This window comes from Leptodactylus fuscus, chromosome 11 (assembly GCF_031893055.1).
Source record: "Leptodactylus fuscus isolate aLepFus1 chromosome 11, aLepFus1.hap2, whole genome shotgun sequence".
NCBI classification, from domain to species: Eukaryota; Metazoa; Chordata; class Amphibia; order Anura; family Leptodactylidae; genus Leptodactylus; species Leptodactylus fuscus.
In genome coordinates this window covers 83,130,130-83,151,085 of record NC_134275.1, presented here as the reverse complement: position 1 = coordinate 83,151,085, position 20,956 = coordinate 83,130,130, and the positions used below count along the sequence as shown (strand labels likewise).

Genomic DNA, 20,956 nt, shown 5'->3' with positions numbered 1-20,956 from the left:
TGACACCATTGCCCAGGCCCGTCACTACCTGAGAGACTACCTGAGAGACTACCAGGCTAAGGGATGTATTTCCCGCTCTCTGATTGGCCGTCTCGCCCCACGTGGTACAGAAAGCGGTTCTTTCAGAGTTTGACCACTGTTTCGACGTCACATCCGGCGCGCTCGCGCTGCCCTCTGGGAGTCGCTTCATTCGGTGCGGCGCCCGGTGACGTCACTTCCGCTCTGCTCAGCGCTTCGCCGGATGTAGTTGCCGCTGGTCGGATTGCTACTGCGCGGGTGATCTAGCTGGTCGGAGAGGTGAGTTATCGGTCGGGGGATTATTATGGGGCCGCGTATACCGGGGTGTGACGCACTATAGTGGTGTATAGTGCCCACAGGAGCCGGAGGTGTGCTGCTCTATGGTGCTGTGTGCCTATAGCACCTGTGCTGGGTGCTGCTGCTGCCTATAGGGCCTCACTGGTCATATACAGCAGTGCAGCTAGGCCTACAGGTGTATACTGCGCCCTGGTCACGTGTCCTCACTTCTGTATACTGTGCTGGGGCCAGTGATCTCTCCCAGTCACTGGGTGTGCCCTGTAATAGCCTGGCAGCCATGGTCAGACCCCCCATCCCCCTCACTGCTTGCTATGGCCGTGGTGTTGTTGTCCTGCCCGCCGGTGTCAATGACCATCAGCCCCGATCACTGGAGAAAGCTGCAGGTGCAATGTGGCGTTACACTGTGTCAGTCGCTGACTATTGCTTGGTGATCTGCACCCTGTGTCAGTAAATTTACTTGTAGTTACAGCTGGAGAACACGGCCGTATTCACACCATGGTGAGAGGTGACCCCGTGCAGACATTTTATAGAGGAATGACGGGTTATGGGATTATTCTCTTGACTGTTTTTTTCCTCTATGGACATTGTAAACATTTCATCACAAAATAGACTCACGAGTCCTGCACTGAGATCTGTGATTGTGGAAGTGTGAATATAGGCGTAGAGACTCTAATGCACCCAGAGGTTATCTGCAGATTGTGAGGTGTGGGCTAATAATGGGATCTGAAGAAATAGAAAAATCCTGTACCATGTGTCACCGGTGACATATACTGTATTACTACCCTCTACCACTGTGCCGCCATGTCCTGAACCTTTGGTGTCACACTATTGTCATGTTCTGTACCTTGGGGTGTCTGTGCTGTCAGGTATTGTTCTGCATCTTTAGTGTCTCTGTGCTGGCAAGTCTTTGTGCCCACCACGTATTGCTCTGCATTTTTGGTGTCTCTGTGCCCTCCAGGTGTTGCCCTGCACCTGCCATAGATTGCCCTGCACCCTTGGTGTCTCTGTGCCTGCCATACATTACCCTACACCCTTGGTGTCTCTGTGCCTGCCATACATTGCCCTGCACCCTTGGTGTGCCTCTGTGCCTGCCATACATTGCCCTGCACCCTTGGTGTCTCTGTGCCTGCCATACATTGCCCTGCACCCTTGGTGTCTCTGTGCCTGCCATACATTGCCCTGCACCCTTGGTGTGCCTCTGTGTCTGCCATACATTGCCCTGCACCCTTGGTGTGTCTCTGTGTCTGTCATACATTGCCCTGCACCCTTGGTGTGCCTCTGTGTCTGTCATACATTGCCCTGCACCCTTGGTGTGCCTCTGTGCCTGCCATACATTGCCCTGCACCCTTGGTGTGTCTCTGTGTCTGTCATACATTGCCCTGCACCCTTGGTGTGCCTCTGTGCCTGCCATACATTGCCCTGCACCCTTGGTGTGCCTATGTGTCTGTCATACATTGCCCTGCACCCTTGGTGTGCCTCTGTGTCTGTCATACATTGCCCTGCACCCTTGGTGTGTCTCTGTGTCTGTCATACATTGCCCTGCACCCTTGGTGTGCCTCTGTGTCTGTCATACATTGCCCTGCACCCTTGGTGTCTCTGTGCCTGCCATACATTGCCCTGCACCCTTGGTGTGTCTCTGTGTCTGTCATACATTGCCCTGCACCCTTGGTGTGCCTCTGTGTCTGCCATACATTGCCCTGCACCCTTGGTGTGTCTCTGTGTCTGTCATACATTGCCATGCACCCTTGGTGTGCCTCTGTGTCTGCCATACATTGCCCTGCACCCTTGGTGTGCCTCTGTGCCTGCCATACATTGCCCTGCACCCTTGGTGTGCCTCTGTGCCTGCCATACATTGCCCTGCACCCTTGGTGTGCCTCTGTGTCTGTCATACATTGCCCTGCACCCTTGGTCTGCCTCTGTGTCTGTCATACATTGCCCTGCACCCTTGGTGTCTCTGTGCCTGCCATACATTGCCCTGCACCCTTGGTGTGTCTCTGTGTCTGTCATACATTGCCCTGCACCCTTGGTGTGCCTCTGTGTCTGCCATACATTGCCCTGCACCCTTGGTGTGCCTCTGTGCCTGCCATACATTGCCCTGCACCCTTGGTGTGCCTCTGTGTCTGTCATACATTGCCCTGCACCCTTGGTGTGCCTCTGTGTCTGTCATACATTGCCCTGCACCCTTGGTGTGCCTCTGTGTCTGTCATACATTGCCCTGCACCCTTGGTGTCTCTCTGCCCGCCAGGTGTTGCCCTGCACCCTCAGGGTGTTAGTTACCATCCTGCACCCTCTGTGTGCACTGCCTTGCACATTAGGTCACTGCTTCCCATTCTGCTCAGTGCGGTTCTTGTATTTGCCATGCAGGAGAATAGCTATTGCGATCCAGCAGAGCTCTCTACACTGTTTACGTTGCGTCACAGTTACAGAAAGAGCCCAGCTGGATATTGTCCTTTGGTTGTTGTCATTCTCTTCTATGTTACAGGAGCAGCATTTCATGGCTGTCCCTGGAAGTCCGTCCCATTTATTCCTATCTTGGTAATAACCCTTTACTCTCCACTCTGCTGTTTTCTTGGTATGTGGAATATTGTTGTTGTTTATGTTTTCCATCCTGGAATAAGAACAGCGGATCCTAACAGGAGACCGGAACAGTTCTCCAGGACTACATCGAGACTCCTTGCAGCACTATTAGACGAGCGTATCGGGGAGTGTAGGCTATATTGTAGACTTTCGCTATCAACGTTAGAATCAATTAGAAGTTCTGCAAAAATTTGCAGTGCAGCCCATTACAAAAGCATGGTGGGCTAAACCAGACAGCATAAGGCGAGGGCTACACTGTGACTTTTTACAGCACCTTTAAAGGGGCTCTATCACTGGGAAAAGTCATGTATAACTAATCACATGCTTGCATAGGCTTTAGAAAGTCTATTCCACACTTATCTTTTGTATGTAGATTGCCTCAGTGGTGTCTGAATAAGTCTGTTTTTATTCATATGCTAATGAGCTTAAGCCTCCTCTCTCCTATTATCTCCTATGTGTGTGAAGCAAACAGGAAGCGGAGTCATCAGCAGCAGCCGGCTCCCATAGAAAACAATAGGAGAGGTGTGCACCATCTAATTAGCATATGAATATAAACAGACTTATTCAGAAACCACCGAGGCAAGCTATATACTATAGGTAGGTGTGAAATAGACTTTCTAAAGGCTATGCAAAGGTGTGATTAGTTAAAAATGACTTTTCCTAGTGCTAGAGCCCCTTTCATTGATTCTGCTAGTGACTGCTACGGTCCATAAGATTGTATATACCCCAATGTGCTCTTTTAGATTACGGCTCACCCAATAGAAAGCTGTTAGTAGCACTATAAGGAGTTGCATTGTAGTCCAGGATAAACGTCCATGTCTACTGTTAGGATCTGTGGTTATTTTACATTATACACAGGGTACAGGACAATACAGAGACACGGTGGTGCCTGCTAGCGTGATTGATACGTAACATGTGAGCGACGGGTCCTCAAAGTGTTGTTTTGTTCTCTTCTAGCGTCTAACAGAATAAGATGTCGGACAGTGAGGACAGTAACTTTTCTGAGGAGGAGAGCGATAGGAGCAGCGAGGCTGAAGAGGTGGAGGACAATGAGGTGAGATGTGTAACCACCAATTACAAGTTCGTTCTGTCTATATGTACTATTCGTTATATGTAAGTATAACACCTCTCTTTTTTCATATTCTTAACAACTTCTTTGTAACTTTTCTCTACTCTGGAGAAGAAAGTAGGGTACGGAGCAGAGGACCCCCATATATACCATAACTGCATGATGGATATGGGAACATTACTGTTACCTCTTGGGTTACTTGGGGTCCGCCCTCTATAGATTAAGCAAATTGTTATGTCATAAATTCCTCTAGTTCTGCTAATCCCCATGTTGTGGTCTTCTTTATGTAGGAAGCTGATGAGAGGGTTAGTGCGGCCGGAAGTGAGAAAGGTGAAGAAGCAGAGGAAGAAGAGGTAGAAGAAGATGAAGATGAGTATGACGAGGAGGAAGAAGAGGAGGATGATGACGACCGTCCAAGAAAGAAGCCACGACATGGGGGATTTATCTTGGATGAAGCCGGTGAGATTGAAGTCTCAATGAGCGTGTCCAGCCCTTGGAGCTCGACCTGTTTGTCTAGGAGACTAATGACATTAATTCTTCCTCTATAGATGTTGATGATGAGTATGAAGATGAAGATCAATGGGAAGATGGAGCAGAAGACATCTTGGAGAAAGGTACTTTCTGGGACGTTTGGCGTTCCCACAGTCAGCTCACTACTTGCACACTTGTGATACATAAAGACCGAGCAAAGCTTGTGTGTTCATGGATTAGATGAGCTGCCGCAGGAGTGACTGGAGGTCCCGTCAGCGGGTTCTAGGGGGTCTCCGCATGTGTGTGGTGCGTCTGATGGCTTACCTTAGAGATTCTGCGGTGTAGGACCGCTTCAGAGCCTATTTTAGAGAGTTTATAAACTAGCAATTCCCTAATATAATGTCCCTGTAATAGAGCTGTGAGGGAATCCGATGCACGGGGTATAAGGCTGAGCCCCATGTAGTGTGCTGACAGGTAATCCTGGGGTCAAGGAATTGCTATGGGCCCTAAACTCTCTGTAAATCTTATATGTGTCTATCCAGCTACTACAGAACTACAACCCTACTAGAGCTAGGTCCTATAGCTGTAGGGTCACAGGTTCTTCGTTTTGCCTATGTTTGCTCGCCACACAAGACAATATACACAAGTCCATAAGCCGTGCCCGTGTAATCCTGGCAGAGCTGACTTTCTGTATCCCTTACATTGCTGCAGGGGTAATGTTAGACTGGCATTGGCCATGTGAGCAGTGGGTGATGGGTTTTCTGTCCTGTTGTGGGTTGGCTGTTCTGACTGATTCCTGGGGCGATCTAGGTGGGGGGACGGGACTGTTTCTTCAATGCTCTGGTCATGGTTGTGTTGCTTTTTTTTTACCTTTTTTATTTTTTACATGTTAGATCTATATCACTCAGTTTATCTTCTAATTCCTTGCATGCCTTCTCTCAGTGTCTGGTAATGATTCTCTCTATTCTTGCGTGTTGTGATGTATAATGTAGTGTGTGCACTGTGACATATCCTCCCTTCATTGTGCTTGTGGATGTCGTGTGGCTCATAAAGGCTGTGGTCGGTCAGTGCAGCGACGTCCATTCCACCCAAACCTTATACTTTACATAGAAAGGGAACTTGTCGGGGCGATTTAGGACACAATCGGGGGTTCGGTGTCCCAAGTCACCCTGTTATGAAGCCACCTGCGGCTGCATTAAAATGAAAAAAAGAAAAAAATTATTCTTATCTAGAGAGGAGTCTGATCAGAGATGTACACCCCGCCTTCACTATGCCAGAGTGAATGTGCATTGAAGCCTTGGTGTACCCCTCTGGCCCGGTCCATAAGGAGAGTTCTGCCAAATATCTGAACGTTTAGCTTCATTGGTGTCTACAGCTTTCACTTGTCCCCCTGAAATTTTTTAGGACCAATTATTTTCTTATGCAATTGTTATGCCTTTTTGGGGGAGGGGTTGGAATTAAAGGACAGAGCTATGTCCAATGTAATATAATACATTATAGACTGCAGATAGCTCAGGCCTTAGTCAGGCGTAGGAGCCGGCTCCAAAGATTAATAGGTCTGAGTCCATATGGTTAAAAAAAAACAAATCCTATGATCTATAAAATCCTCTCCCCCATAGTCAGAGCACCTGCACCTGAAGTTAAATAGTTAGGTTTTGGTTTGGGTTCTCCTTCCTGTCTGTGAGACTAGTGACGTGCGCTCTGTCCTTTCACATATCGTGAGACGTATTTTGGAGCGGCCTGTGGTTCCCATTGGTCACTGTGTGTCTTCTGTATGTAGCAGAGCTGTGTGGGTGTTGTGTGGTCCTCTGTTGGGTATATCGGGCAGCGGGATAGCTTCACGTTATGGGTACTAGTATACAAGACCCCCTAGTACAATAGTAGTGACTGTTCACAGCTAGACCCCGGCCTCATCTTAGGTGACATTGCTTCTGTCTGCACGTTGTTATTTTTTTTTATTATAAATCCATTGGTTTTGCTTCCACCCCCCTCATTGTGCCCCACTTCTCTTGACACGCTTCCATGCTGCAGCGTTTTTGCCATCTATTTTAATTTTTCCCTTTCCCCCATTTTCCGGTCCCTCATCTCCGCCTCGTGGTTGATTTTGCCGCTATGTTTTGCACCATTGTGTCTTGGCTTCATCATCGGTCACAGCAGAGGAAATTGAAGGTAAGCGCTCATGCCATGTTCACCAACCATTCTCAGATCAGCTGCAGCAGGAGGATCCACAACAGGGGGCGCTGTGTCTTTGTTGCTAGTATTGAGAATCCGAAGGAATTTATAGGAATATACTGGTTGCTAGACCTTCAGCAAGGATTGCCGTGTCTGGCAGCTTGAGGTGACATGACATGCTCATACTAGGACTGATCAAGCTGGCATCTTGCCGGCACCCTGCAATGATTTGGTGTGAATACACCTCAGTACTCGCCCTCTTGCTAGCTCTTAGACAAATGGAAAATGGCACCAGGTTACTTAAAGGGATCCTATCATTAAAATGTAAATTTTTCTCTGACTAACACGTAGGAATAGCCTTAAGAAAGACTATTCTTCTCCTACCTTTAGATGTCTTCTCCGCACTGCCATTCGGTAGAAATCCCGATTTTCGTCGGTATGCAAATGAGTTCTCTCGCAGCACTGGTGCGGTTCTGCGCTCAAGCAACACCAATGCTGCGAGAAAACACATTTGCATACCAACGAAAACCGGGATTTCTACCGAACGGCGGCGCGGAGAAGACATCTAAAGGTAGGAGACGAATAGCCTTTCTTAAGGCTATTCCGACGTGGTACCCAGAAAAAATTGCATTTTAATGATAGGATCCCTTTAACTATAGCGTGAATGAAATGCAACAGTAGATATTGATAGATGCCAGTATACCAGTTATTCTGGAATATTTGACATTTATAGACTCTAGGGTACCTATAGGAAGAATGGAAGGTTCTCCCTTCTTGTATATTGATGGCATAGTCACTCCATTTAGGTTAAAAGGGTTTTCTGGGACTTAATATGCTGATAGATCGCCTTCAGGATAGGTTATCAATAGGTGATCAGTGGCGGTCTGACATCTGGGAGCCGGATGATCAGCTGCTTGGAGAGACCCCAGTGCCTATGAGCGTTGCGGCCTCTTCCCTGCATTGTTGACATCACATAGTACAGAGGCAGTGAATGAGGCTGATAAATAAACAAGCACATCCCCGACCCAATCTACAGCGCTGTGCTGGCTATTCAGCCGGCTGATCATACCAGTCACATACTGATGACTTGTCCTTAGGGTAGCCCATCAATATGTAAGTCCTGGAGAACCCCTTGAAAGAGATGCAGCACTAAACTGGTTCTGTGCCGCCATTGTAAAGGGACTGTGACGATCCAGAGGTCGGCTCTGACGCAGCATCAAGTGATGGTATATCTTAGTAATATGCCATCACTTTACAGCATAGAATATCCCTTTAATAGGGACACGTTGCAGAGCCAATGGCTCCAAATGTTCCTGTGTAGAGGAAAAACAAGAACTCTTGTGATGGACAATACACCATCACAAGAAGGGAGCGTCCCTTGAACCCAAAATCTGCTGCTATAGTCAGGGGAGTGTAGTATGGCAGCTGGGTGTGAAATCCTCCTGTACATTGCAGTTCTGTGCAGGATTAGTGGATGTCCGATAGCCCTGTGACTCAGATAGGTATGTCTTAGACTTCTTGTAGACTCGGCAGAGCTTTTCTTTAGGACATGATGGCAGGTGAGCACAGCTTGGCTTTCAGGTGCATCAAGCGCATTGTATTGTCTTCTCGCAGCGTCAAACATTGACAACGTCGTTCTCGATGAGGATCGCTCGGGTGCCAGACGTCTCCAGAATCTATGGAGGTGAGCGGCTCATTGACTCAGTGGTTCGGCAGCAATGTCTTCTAGTTTCCTCATGTAAATCTGTGCTAATATCTTTATACAGAGACCAGAGAGAAGAGGAGCTGGGGGAATATTACATGAAGAAATACGCCAAGTCCTCCGTGGGAGAGCAGTGAGTCCATTCTGTCCTGTGGTAATACAATCTAAGCAATCGTCCATCCCTAGTAGGAATCTAACGCTGTCCGTTCTCTCCCAGTATATATGGCGGCTCGGATGAACTCTCCGATGACATCACCCAGCAGCAGTTGCTTCCTGGAGTCAAGTAAGTCACTCACAAGCCATGGAGATCTTACGCCTGGTTGCATTTTTCTGTATTTTTGTCTCTGATGAAGCTGCAATCCTCAGCAAGCCACGTCGGTCTGTGATCAGGGCAGGCTGGGAGTTGTGGTGTCCCTGCACTGATCGATGCCATGTCCGGCAGCAATGAGCAAACCTTTAATGGTTTTCCTTTTACTTTGACAGGGATCCCAATTTGTGGACGGTGAAATGTAAGGTGAGTGTTAGGAGGGGTTTCCAAACTACCACAATGCAGAGAATCCAAGGGCCGTTCCGTAAACTGTTTCTGTATAAGAGGACGGTTACAATCACAAGAATTCTGACTTGTTATATAAGTTCCTCCACTTCGAAACACTAAGAATCACCATGTATTCTCCAACCGCATTGCGACATGTATGGATCAGGGAAGCCTATATCATATGCCAAATAAATTTGTGATGGGAAAATACATGTGAAGGTAAGGATACACATTCAGGTATTTATGATCCAAACCAGGTATGGATCATAAAGGGGTGAGAACCTATGGACATAGATGGAACTTTCTCTTTTATGAATTTACTCCTGGTTTTGCCTTCAAAAACTGAATAAAAAAACTCGGAAGTGTGATTTTACCTTTATACATTTATCACCAAGCCACAGCCTAGCTAGTAAATGGCTGGCTATTGGGAATCTGACTTCCCCAGTAATAATGAAAACAGGGGTCCCCCTTAATCTCTTAAGTAATTGGAGTGGTAGGGTGACTGCTGTAGCCCCCTCTCCTCCATTCACTTGTTGTTGTCAGTCCCAATACGCTATCACTTCAACATAGTGATTGGTGTAGGTCCCCTCGGTCAGGCTACCAGTTGTTTATTGTTCTAAGTATTTGTTTTCCTTGCAGATTGGAGAGGAACGTGCCACCGCCATCGCTCTGATGAGGAAATTCATTGCCTACCAGTTCACAGATGCAGTAAGTATATACGTTACAACGTCATGTCTGCGGTGTCATGACCTTACCCTTCTATTCAGGACCACCTGAACCACACCCCTGGCGGCCATGCTTCCTTTACCCAGTCCAACACAACTTCTCTTATCTCCATTCAACCTCAACAAATATAATTTCTTTTTCTTCATATACAGCCACTTCAGATCAAATCTGTGGTCGCCCCAGAGCATGTCAAGGGTTACATCTATGTTGAGGCCTACAAGCAAACCCACGTCAAGCAAGCCATTGAGGGGGTGGGCAACCTGCGCATGGGCTACTGGAACCAGCAGATGGTGCCCATCAAAGAAATGACTGATGTCCTGAAGGTGGTGAAAGAAGTCACAAACCTCAAACCCAAGTCTTGGGTTCGGCTGAAGAGGGGAATCTACAAGGATGACATTGCCCAGGTACGTAAGAACGTGAAAGTGAGTGCACATACAAAGGCGCGTCCACCGGGCTCAGATGTAGGTGAAGGTTTATAGGCATCTCAACATATTGCTGCTGAGATGGGATCAACGACTCCCCAATCCCTACAGGAACAGCCATCAGTGCTGCTCTACACTGTCCTGGTAACTCTCATAGAGATGAATGGGAGCTGCAGAGATCAGTGGTGGTATGTGCACCATAACCCGCATGAATAACTTTATGGTATTGAAAATTCATCCCCTCAATTCGATGTCCTGACAACCTATGGGGCAGCGATCGGAGTAGGAGTGAAACAGCTACATGAATTTTAGGATTGGTTAATGGGGACGTCTTGGTCATGTCTTTCTCTAGGTGGATTATGTCGAGCCCAGTCAGAACACAATATCTCTCAAAATGATTCCCAGAATCGACTACGATCGGATCAAGGCGCGAATGAGTCTGGTACGTGAAGCTCAATATCAGTCCCATCACTAATCCCCCTATCATTTGCACCCAGCCCCCCTATATCTCATGTTACCCAGCTCACTCTCCTCATGGTGTTCTCTTCCATATATAGAAAGATTGGTTTGCAAAGAGGAAGCGCTTCCGTAGACCCCCGCAGAGGCTGTTTGATACGGAAAAGATCAGGTACGTGACCATATCCAATCACAGAGCAGTCACGGCCTGTGTATCTGCATGTCCTGTAGGTTCCTGATCTGACCATTAATCTCTTCACCTCCGCAGGTCTCTTGGGGGAGATGTTTCATCAGATGGAGATTTCCTCATTTTTGAGGGGAACCGCTATAGTCGAAAAGGTTTCCTCTTCAAGAGCTTTGCAATGTCCGCTGTGGTAGGTTATCTGTGAGAATAAGCCCCTCTTGTGCCTGAGGCTTAGAAAGGTCTATTAGAACTATGACTTGGATATTCCTTGTTTGTAGATCACAGAAGGAGTGAAGCCGACTCTGTCTGAACTGGAGAAGTTTGAAGATCAGCCGGAAGGGGTCGACCTGGAGGTGGTGACCGAATCTACAGGTAGGGTTTATAATAAAGATTAATGGATATGGATTAGGAATGGGGCTCTACTGGGAGGGTTTATAATAATGTGAAGTATGTGCTTACTTCCCTTGGGTTCAATTGCAGATGGACTACAGGCGTCTGGGCTGGTTACAACCTCAGGTCATGAGATTGGAACCAGATTCTGGCCACTGACTTGCTGCACCTCTTCCCTCCCCTCCCGTGTTCTCATGTGGTTGCCACTGGGGTTGAGCCGACCTTGACTTTTCAGGATCGATTTTGAAATCCGATTTCCGATCATTTTTCATTCGAACCCGATCTCGATCCCAATTCCGATCCCAATGCAAGTCAATGGGATTTTTTTTCTAATCGGAGATCGGATTTTAAAAACAATCCTATTCACTATACAGCATGGAATCTAACAGTTGAACACTTTTAATTGTTAAAATCCACGCTGTGTAGTAATTTTTTTTTTTTTTTAAATCTTCTGGCTACTTAGTCCCCCTAGTGTCCACTTACCTGCAGAGATGGCTGGTCCGGTGCCCAGTGTTCTCGGTCTTCTTTGCCTCGCTGCCCCCGCCTACCAGGTACTGGGAGGGGAGATGTCATGTCTCCCCGCCCACACTCTCCTAAGCCACAAGCCCCGCCTTCTTTCTAGCTCTTTAACACTAACCTGGGAGGCGGGGGGCAGCGAGGCGAAGAAGAACGAGAACAGCGGAATCCGATCGTTTACGAACACGATCGCTCAACCCTAGTAGATACCTGTACCATGAGTTCTGGTAGATGGATCAGAATAATAGTACAGGTAACCACTTGTGAACGTGAGAGTAGGGGGTGGTGAAGCTACTCTGGTTTAGATGACCAGTGGTCAGGGCCAGTCTGGAAATCTGTGGTTCGTTTGCAATAGAATCAAGAAGTATTGGGGCAACACAGTGGCTCAGTGGTTAGCACTGTAGCCTTGCAGTACTGGAGTCCTGGGTTCGAATCTTGCCAGAAACAACATCTGCAAGGAGAAAACCCTCCCTGAAGAACCTCTTTAAGAGTGCAACAAAATCAGAAAACAAATCTTACTTGCCTCTTGCTTCATGGATAATACCGTATTAGTCTCCACCAGTCTCCCCTACCGATGATTTGTCGTACTTTCCATGTAACTACTGCAGCCAATCACTGATCTCCGCAGACGCGTGCTGTACATGCTGGCATCTAAGGCCAGTGATTGGCTGCAGTGGTCACATGGACGTACAACGCCATCTCTGCTGGAACTCGCCCTACATGGTCCTACTGAATACGTCTATTACCTGGAGATTTGTCAGAATGGTTGATAATTGTATAATGGGCAGGCACCCGCCATTGAGAGCCCCTATTTTCTGACCACTAGAATGGGGGGGTCCTAAGTATGCGTAACTCTCCACTATTTCTGTCAGTCCCTTAGCGAGAGGAGAGTATGCCGGACCACCACTCTATACTTGGAGGACTCCCACAGGTCTACAGTCATAGTGATATTTTAGGAAACCCATAAAAGAACTAGTCAGTGCCGTATCCCAGTTTATATTCGCCCTATATATCCTGATCAAGTAACTTGTTTTGATCTTGGTTTTGGGGTCTTACTTCCTTCGCACAATTCCAGACCTTTCCTGGGCACCCGTTTGCTTTAGGACTTTTCCACAGTAAAATGGTGCAAAGTAAAGCTTACACTTAGTCCCAATGGTATTAGAATGTCCTTATATCAATCATTGAGCTGAATATTGAGTATATTCCCTGCTGGTCCTCTATATTTACCTCTACACAACACTGATTTGTCCCATTCACCCTACAGGGAAAGAGCGTGAACACAGCCTGCAGCCCGGAGACAACGTGGAAGTGTGTGAAGGAGAATTGATAAACCTGCAGGGTAAAATCCTCAGCGTGGACGGAAACAAGATCACTATCCTGCCCAAGCATGAGGACCTCAAGGTGATTTCCCCTTTAAGAGCCTATAACAGAGCTGTAGTATTTACAGCATTGAACTGAAGTCGACCTGACGATCATAGAGGAACCTGTGCTTAAATGATCTGTGCTGCTGTTTGCCTATTAGATACTAACCTTCATCCATTCTGTGATCTTCCCGCTCAGACGTCTGTAATGTTCTTCCTCTCCCATAGGATATGTTAGAGTTCCCGGCTAATGAATTGAGGAAGTATTTCCGCATGGGAGACCACGTCAAAGTCATCGCAGGACGTTATGAGGGCGATACGGGTCTGGTCGTTCGGGTGGAAGAAAACTTTGTCATTCTCTTCTCAGATCTTACTATGCACGAGGTGAGTCTGTGTGGCTGTGACCTTCATGACCTTTATGGATTCTGCTGTTTTTAGATGTAGTTTTGGTCCCTAACCTCTCGCCTCCCATTATAGCTGAAGGTCCTGCCACGAGATTTGCAGCTTTGTTCAGAAACCGCGTCAGGCGTAGATGTTGGCGGACAACACGAATGGGGAGAATTGGTGCAGCTGGACCCCCAGACAGTGGGGGTTATTGTCCGTCTGGAGAGGGAGACCTTTCAGGTAAGAGCCCAGGATGGAAAATATCCCTAAAAATTGCATGAAGTTAATCAACCTAATCCGTCATGGTTCATACGGTTTGCTTAGTTAATGGCTTCCTTTCTGCTTTCTTGAAGGTCTTGAACATGCACGGTAAGGTGGTCACAGTCAGACACCAGGCCGTCACCAGGAAGAAGGACAATCGCTTCGCTGTTGCGCTAGACTCTGAAGAGAATAATATTCATTGCAAAGATATAGTGAAGGTCATCGATGGCCCCCATTCGGTGAGGAAAAGAATAACTTTCCTTGGATGTGGATATTGATAACATATCTTTGATATATGAGGGCTGAGCTGCAGTAACCATGAACTGCCACAAGATGGAGCTGTCTACTTTCAGTTGCTCCTGTAGTTTCGGTGGCCATGACGCCTGTTATCAGCAGATGGCTTATCCTAATTGTTGGTTTATCCTATTATATAAACCCCTGAGGACTCCTTTAAAGATGTCTTCAAATTTTCCCTCCCAAAAAATGCAAATATTTTATTCATTCTTCATCTCTTATGTTTTTTTTCCCAAGGGCCGAGAGGGTGAAATTCGCCACTTATTCCGGAATTACGCCTTCCTCCACTGTAAGAAGCTGGTGGAGAACGGAGGGATGTTTGTCTGCAAAACGCGTTACCTGGTCCTGGCCGGAGGCTCTAAGGTAAGTTGTTCACAGTCGGGATCCGCGTCTGATTTCTTGTGTCTGGTTGTTAATTCAGCTTTTCTCCCCTTATAGCCCAGAGATGTGACAAACTTCACCATTGGAGGATTTGCCCCCATGAGCCCGCGGATCAATAGCCCGGCACACCCCAGTGGAGGAGGTGGGGATGGAAGATGACTTGGTTGTAGTTTGTCTGATGTGCGGCTCGTGTTGTATGCTTTGTGTTAATGTTCCCTCCCTGTTGTCCCCTTTTTATAATAGGGCAGAGAGGGAATATGGCCGGTGGTGGAGGACCAGGCCGAGGAAGAGGTCGCAGGGACAATGATCTCATTGGTCAGACAGTCCGCATTTCACAAGGCCCCTACAAGGGTGAGTAATTAAATATGTTGCATTGCAGATTCTGCTTCTACATAATAGCAAGGACCGGCTATAACCCCTGCAGGGGGCTGCTCATATCCATGCACCAGAGCAGGGGTAGGGAACCTTCGGCTCTCTGTGAAACTACAACTCCCAGCATGCTCCATTCACTTCCATGGGAGTTCCAAGAACAGCAGAGCCAGTATGCATGCTGGGAGTGGTAGTTTGGCAACAGCTGGAGAGCCGTACGTTCCCTACCCCTGCACCAGAGGGTCCTGGTCTGTCCAAGGCTTCATGCTCTGTGTGCATTGTCTGTGCTGTAGCCATCTTTGTCACACCTAGCACACTAACCCATGTGTAATGGGTTGGGTGGGGACAGATGGCCCCAGCTATACAGCAGATGGGTAAAGCCAGCCAAAGACATGTTTGTTTTTAGATAGTTCTGTGTAGGATTGGATTGTCACCCCTGTGTCCTCTCCTCTAGGTTATATTGGAGTGGTGAAGGATGCCACAGAATCCACGGCTCGTGTAGAACTTCATTCCACTTGTCAGACCATCTCTGTGGACCGGCAGCGTCTCACCACTGTGTAAGTCATCAGATTTACTTATTGGTTTACTCTTCCTTACAGGGATTGTGTAATATTTTCTAGTGTTAAAATCCGGGCTCTTTGGGTCCGTAGAGCTAGTAACATGTCTGCTGCATTAGTAGAGACCCCTATAGAGAGTGGTGGCTGGTGGACCAGGGTTTCCCCCCCACTCTTCTTTGGTCTATGTATGACTAGGTGCTTTCTTTATTTTTTTTCCTATATGTAGAAATGGTTTGTTCCCTAAGCTTTGCAAACATTTTCGGGTACTGGTCAGGTGAAGGGATTGACCCATTGTGACTCCATATGAGCTCCTTGATTATATCTCCCTGAATGACCCCTATTGATGTCTAAAGTGTGCTGAATGACCGAATCTCTGTTTGTTTCTTCACAGTGGTGCTCGCCGCCCTGGAGGAATGACGTCCACTCACGCCAGGACACCCCTCTATGGCTCTCAGACCCCAATGTACGCGACTGGCTCCAGGACGCCAATGTATGGTGCACAGACTCCCGTACACGATGGTAAGTTTGTTGCCTGGTCAGATGTATTCCCCTCTATGGTCCTGGGTCTATGTTCTCATTTTGGGCTACTGGATCCTAACTCCGAGGCCTTGTCTGTTTTCCAGGTAGTAGAACACCTTACTATGGGTCTCAAACACCCCTCCATGACGGCAGCCGGACTCCTGCCCAAAGCGGGGCCTGGGATCCCAACAACCCAAATACCCCTTCAAGGTGCCTTATTATGTTTAAAGGGATTGTTTCTTCTAGAAAAGCTTTGCTTATAAGATGTATCAGAACATGTGAGCATTATAGAAGAGATGGTCGCTCAGATCTATGTTCCAGAATGGACAACTTTTCTGTACGAGCGGCTCCAGTTACAAACCTGTGGACCCTCATTGTATGTCATAGACCGCTCTATGCCTACATAGTCACCATGTTAACAGATAGACCCCTTACAGAGGGAATGCCTCATTTGCTGTAGCTTCCCCTTTAACCTTGGGATAAAGCTGATCGGCCCTGCAACCACTTTTTGAAGGGCTTGTTTCTGAGTCGACCCCTGTAAGTCTAGTAGATCATTCTGTGTTTAATATTTAACCCTTCCCATCTAGATGTTATCTTTTATTATTATTGTTTTAATTCCATTATCTCTGGTATTCTCAGAGCGGATGAAGAATACGATTACAGATATGATGATGAACCTTCTCCGTCACCACAAGGCTATGGAGGAACGCCAAACCCACAGACACCGGGGTACCCTGATGTACCATCTCCGCAGGTCAATGCACCGTATCATCCCCAGACGCCTGGAACACCAGCAATGTGAGTCTTCACTATTAGGCCACCCTTGAATTTCAGTCTGAAGGGGTTGTATACCTAATATTTTTTTTGCTTTCTCATCACCTTCCTCCTGTGATTCTTGACAGGTACAACACAGACCAGTTCTCCCCATACGCTGCTCCTTCTCCGCAAGGCTCCTACCAGCCCAGTCCAAGTCCACAGAGCTATCACCAGGTGGCTCCGAGTCCTGTCGGATATCAGAATACCCATTCTCCAGCCAGTTACCACCCGACCCCATCACCCATGGCCTACCAGGTACATGTGGCTCCTGCACTTAGTCTAGGCCTCTACGGCTACACTTGTAGGTCAATGTCTTGATTTCCTTCCTTCCAGGCCAGTCCAAGCCCTAGCCCTATGGGTTACAGTCCGATGACCCCTGGTGCCCCCTCTCCAGGAGGATACAACCCCCACACACCGGGCTCTTCTATAGAACAGATCTCCAGCGACTGGGTTACCACAGACATTCAAGTGAAAGTCAGAGACACCTTCCAGGACAGTCAAGTGGTGGGACAGACCGGGATCATTCGCAGTGTGACTGTAAGTCCCATCTCTATGACCGCCAGAAATACTGCCTTACTGCACAGTTATACTTAAAGGGGTATTCCTGATGCTGTAAAGTGATGCCATCCTGCAGTGATATGCCATAACGCCCTGATTGACGGGGGTCTGACATTTGGGACCCCCCTTCATTGTTTTCCCTGTACGGCTGTGTCCCCGGCCTCCCAACTTTCCCAACAGCTGCGCTACACCGATGTGCTCCATCCTTTGCTTTCCAGACTGCCGTGGGCCCCAACGGTCGTAAAGCAATGGCGTATGGTAATAACATGGCATCACTATATCAGATGGAAATTACCTTTATGTAATGTATCCCCCGGGCTGTGTCTGATACGTCTGCTTGGCACCTTTTGGTTCTGCTGATATACGGCGTATCTTTATATATTATGAGCCTTGGCCTCTCTCCCTTGTTTGTCTATTTTCAACCTGGTTTTCTCGCTTGCAGGGCGGACTTTGTTCGGTGCTGTTACAGGACAGTGACAAAGTGATCAGTATTTCTGGGGACCACTTGGAGCCTGTCACCCCCACCAAAAATAGCCGGGTAAGCCAAGAGATTAGCGACAACATCCTGAAGAAATTCAGTGAAAATTTAAAGCCTACACACAAGAGATGTCATGTCCACCTAGGATCAGTAGTGTCATATGTCCCTGTCCTGTCCATGTAGGATAGAATCAGCTCTTTGCCATACAATATATACCGCTATTCTAAATGGCACAATGTAGGGGCCCCATTATAGATTTTGCCTTCGGACCAAGTGGCGCCTCCTATAGGCAGTTTTTTTCCAAAAAGATGTAATAGTATAAATGATTCTTCTCTCCTTTGGATCCAAAATACATCAAAAACTACTTAGGTGACTCCAGCCTTAGGTTATCCCACCATAACTTGCACCATATCTGCGGCCCACCTAAGAGCTCGTCACTTATACACCAGGTAGGTGATAAATGTCTGACCAGTGCCCTGTTTGGGTGAATTATGGGGTATCCACACGTCCTCTATACATCTCTATGGGACTGATGGAGGGAGCTAAGTTGCTGCCATCTTTGTCAGTCACGTACCCTTCTGAGATGACGGATGCCTGCCTGCGAGCCCATGGCTTCATTCACATGAGGGACAGGGGACCCCCGTTCTGGTTAATGGGACCCTCAGCGATCCAGTGGATTGAGAGAGAACCCTGTTAAAGGGGCTCTATCACTGGATTTTTGCTATTTTAGATAAACATAAGCCTGAATAGCCTTTAAAAAGACTATTCAGGTCCTGCTAATTGTTTGTTAAAAGACTCCCCCGGTTTAATGAATTACCTTTTAAACGTATATGTAAATGAGCCCTCCGTGCACCCCTCACGTCATATTCCGTTCACACCCTTCTCTCTTGGTTGTTCTATGCAAGTCCCTCCAACTGCTTTGGATTCACTGCCTTCAACTATCTTTTCCCTATTAGTGGCACAGGACCTGTGATGACATCATTATTGCTCTGTGATTGGCTTGTCCCTGTGATGACGTCATTACAAGGTCCTTCGTCGTCTTCTAAGTAGTGATCTATACAGAGCAGGGGCTGCAGCTCCATGTGTCTATTAAATCATATAGATCTACTGTGCACATGGAGATCTATGATAGACACAGCCCCTGCTCTGCATAGATCACTACGTAGAAAACGACAAAGGACCTTGTAGTGACGTCATCACAGGTCCTGTGCCACTAATAAGGAAGAGATAGTTGAAGTCAGTGAATCCAAAGCAGTTGGAGGGACTTGCATAGAACAACCAAGAGAGGAGGGCGTGAACAGAATATGACGTCAGGGGTGCACAGGAAAGCCCACGGTGCATGGAAGGGCTCATTTACATATGCGTTTAAAAGGTAATTCATTAAAACGGGGGAGTCTTTTAACAAACGACTAGCAGGACCTGAATAGTTTTTTTAATGGCTGTTCAGACTTATGTTTATCTAAAATAGCAAAAATCCAGTGATAGAGCTCCTTTAATTCGGGCGGAGGACGCACTGATCCGCCATGACACTTTCTGTCTGTTTCGCACCTTGTCACCTCTGACTTCTGTCCTTCCCACCTTACAGGTAAAAGTCATTTTAGGAGAAGATCGTGAGGCGATGGGCATCCTCCTCAGTATAGATAACGAAGACGGAATCGTTCGCATGGATTTGGACGACCAACTTAAGATCCTGAACCTCCACTTTTTAGGAAAGCTGGAGTCGTGAAGCCCCCCCGTGATTCCTCCCACAACCGGGGCCTCCATTTTATTTCTGCCATGACCTAAGATCACCCCCTTATGCAAGGGCGCCGTTCACACCCTGGGGGATTTCTAGGACCAGATCTGGATATAGAAATGACGCATACACTTTTTTCTTATTCTCACGAACTCCATTTAGGGCCGGCGAGACCCTGCGCTCTGTGTGAATGAGAGCCTGGAGGGTTTGCAGCGTTTTGTCTTTCTTCTTCTCTGAGCGGATTCGCCCTGACAATTGTTTTTATTTTTCCTGTTGTCTTCTGGTCGATGAGATGATGGTGATTTCTGCGAGTTCCACTGTGTAATATTTATATGGTGCATTCAATAAACCAGGAGAGGTACGGGCTGGTGTGATTTTGGCTGCTGAAGAGGCGAGGTGCCTTTGTTTTTTTGGTAAGCCTCAGGGGCTTCCCTTTAGGATTGTCTAATATTTCCCATACATTGGCTTGGGTGACTTAGTGTCCCATATTCGTCTGGCGTATTTCATGTATAAATAAAAAAGTGCCCAATGATATGTTGTTACCCAACCTGTCCTCCAGGGGGCAGTATGGTTCCAAATCAGAAATCGTAACTCCTGACCTTATGGTTGTGTCGATGCCCTAATTCTCTAAGAGCATATTCACGACTTGAATTGATAACTTTTTGTTGGATTTCTACTGCCCGATCCTTCTGCTCTTCCTACTCCGTACACATGCACAGCTTGGCCAGGTGTGCATGTCTATGGGGTCGTATGGCGTTGGCTGGCAGCTATTACATGTATCCTTACAGGATAAAGGTGTTAGAATAAATGGCCGCCTGTGTTATATATGAGTGGGTTGGGTCCACCAGAGAAGTAACCTTTATTACAGACTCTAAGGCGGGGTGACAAGCAGAGGGCGCTCTCTATGATAGCCTTCACATATCATAGGACATACAGCCTAGAATGTCCATACAGGGCAATAGAGAAATGGACAATGAAGGGATTGATGCTGTTGAAGAATTCTAAGGGCTTACTCCGATGAAAGCAAAGGACGACACCGGTACAGCACAGCAGTTCTACGTTCACGCTCCCATTATAGGGTCCATTGCTGCAATCCATCATAGGATGAGAGCAATGGGTATAAACAGCGTCCCCTACCATGGATGAGAGCAACAGACATTGAATACAAAGAGTGCGTATCCATCCTAACTCATTCTAGTCTATGGGGCTATTCAGATGTCTGTTTTTAGAGAAAATTGTCCATGTTTCATCCATTTTCATTCTAAACTAACAGTGCCGGTATACAAATCCCACTAGAAGTCGTCCCTGGAAAGATTGTCGGGACAGTGGATGTATACGAATAGTTATCCACTGCTGAGACGTCTCTGTTAGGTCTGGCAGCTGATTCATCAGGGAGCAGCTGATCACACTCTGCACAGTGTTGTTAGGGGAGGAGTTCATGAGCCGCGAACCTCCTCTATCTCCTGGCATCAGCAATTCTCAGACAGCACTAGCGCCGCTTTGTGTATATTCCCACTTCGTCTGCGGGATGGTGTTGGCGCTGAGCCGCTTCTATTTAGCCAATTGCTGTTGTGGATGATCCGCCTGCTCCCGCGTCTCGGCTCTGCTATATGGCAGCATATGCGCAGCATACTCAGTTGTATGTACATCTCTGCATATGGAGAGTGTACTCAGCTGTGCTACAGCACTGCTTAAGCTCTGCTACATC

The 20,956-nt window shown here is 47.3% G+C and overlaps 1 protein-coding gene across 3 annotated transcripts; it reads left to right on the top strand.

The window, feature by feature from the left end:
• The first annotated feature begins 208 nt into the window (after positions 1–208).
• SUPT5H (SPT5 homolog, DSIF elongation factor subunit) lies at positions 209–19,609 on the top strand. Of its 3 annotated transcripts, XM_075259783.1 has the most exons (30): positions 209–297; positions 3,850–3,946; positions 4,252–4,420; positions 4,510–4,575; positions 6,587–6,601; positions 8,219–8,288; positions 8,371–8,439; positions 8,524–8,589; positions 8,790–8,820; positions 9,481–9,549; positions 9,720–9,971; positions 10,342–10,431; positions 10,547–10,617; positions 10,714–10,819; positions 10,908–11,001; positions 12,800–12,936; positions 13,125–13,280; positions 13,374–13,520; positions 13,634–13,780; positions 14,073–14,198; positions 14,274–14,358; positions 14,460–14,567; positions 15,040–15,142; positions 15,534–15,661; positions 15,766–15,871; positions 16,301–16,459; positions 16,564–16,732; positions 16,811–17,014; positions 17,478–17,573; positions 19,099–19,609. In XM_075259783.1, exons 2-30 carry the CDS (start codon positions 3,866–3,868, stop codon positions 19,237–19,239), a joined length of 3,261 nt encoding a protein of 1,086 aa, XP_075115884.1. In that variant the 5' UTR covers positions 209–297; positions 3,850–3,865; the 3' UTR covers positions 19,240–19,609. The 3 variants fall into 3 exon arrangements, with proteins under 3 accessions (XP_075115884.1, XP_075115885.1, XP_075115883.1); XM_075259784.1 differs by lacking the exon at positions 6,587–6,601; XM_075259782.1 differs by lacking the exon at positions 6,587–6,601 and having other exon boundaries at positions 4,510–4,596.
• The last annotated feature ends 1,347 nt before the right edge of the window (positions 19,610–20,956 follow it).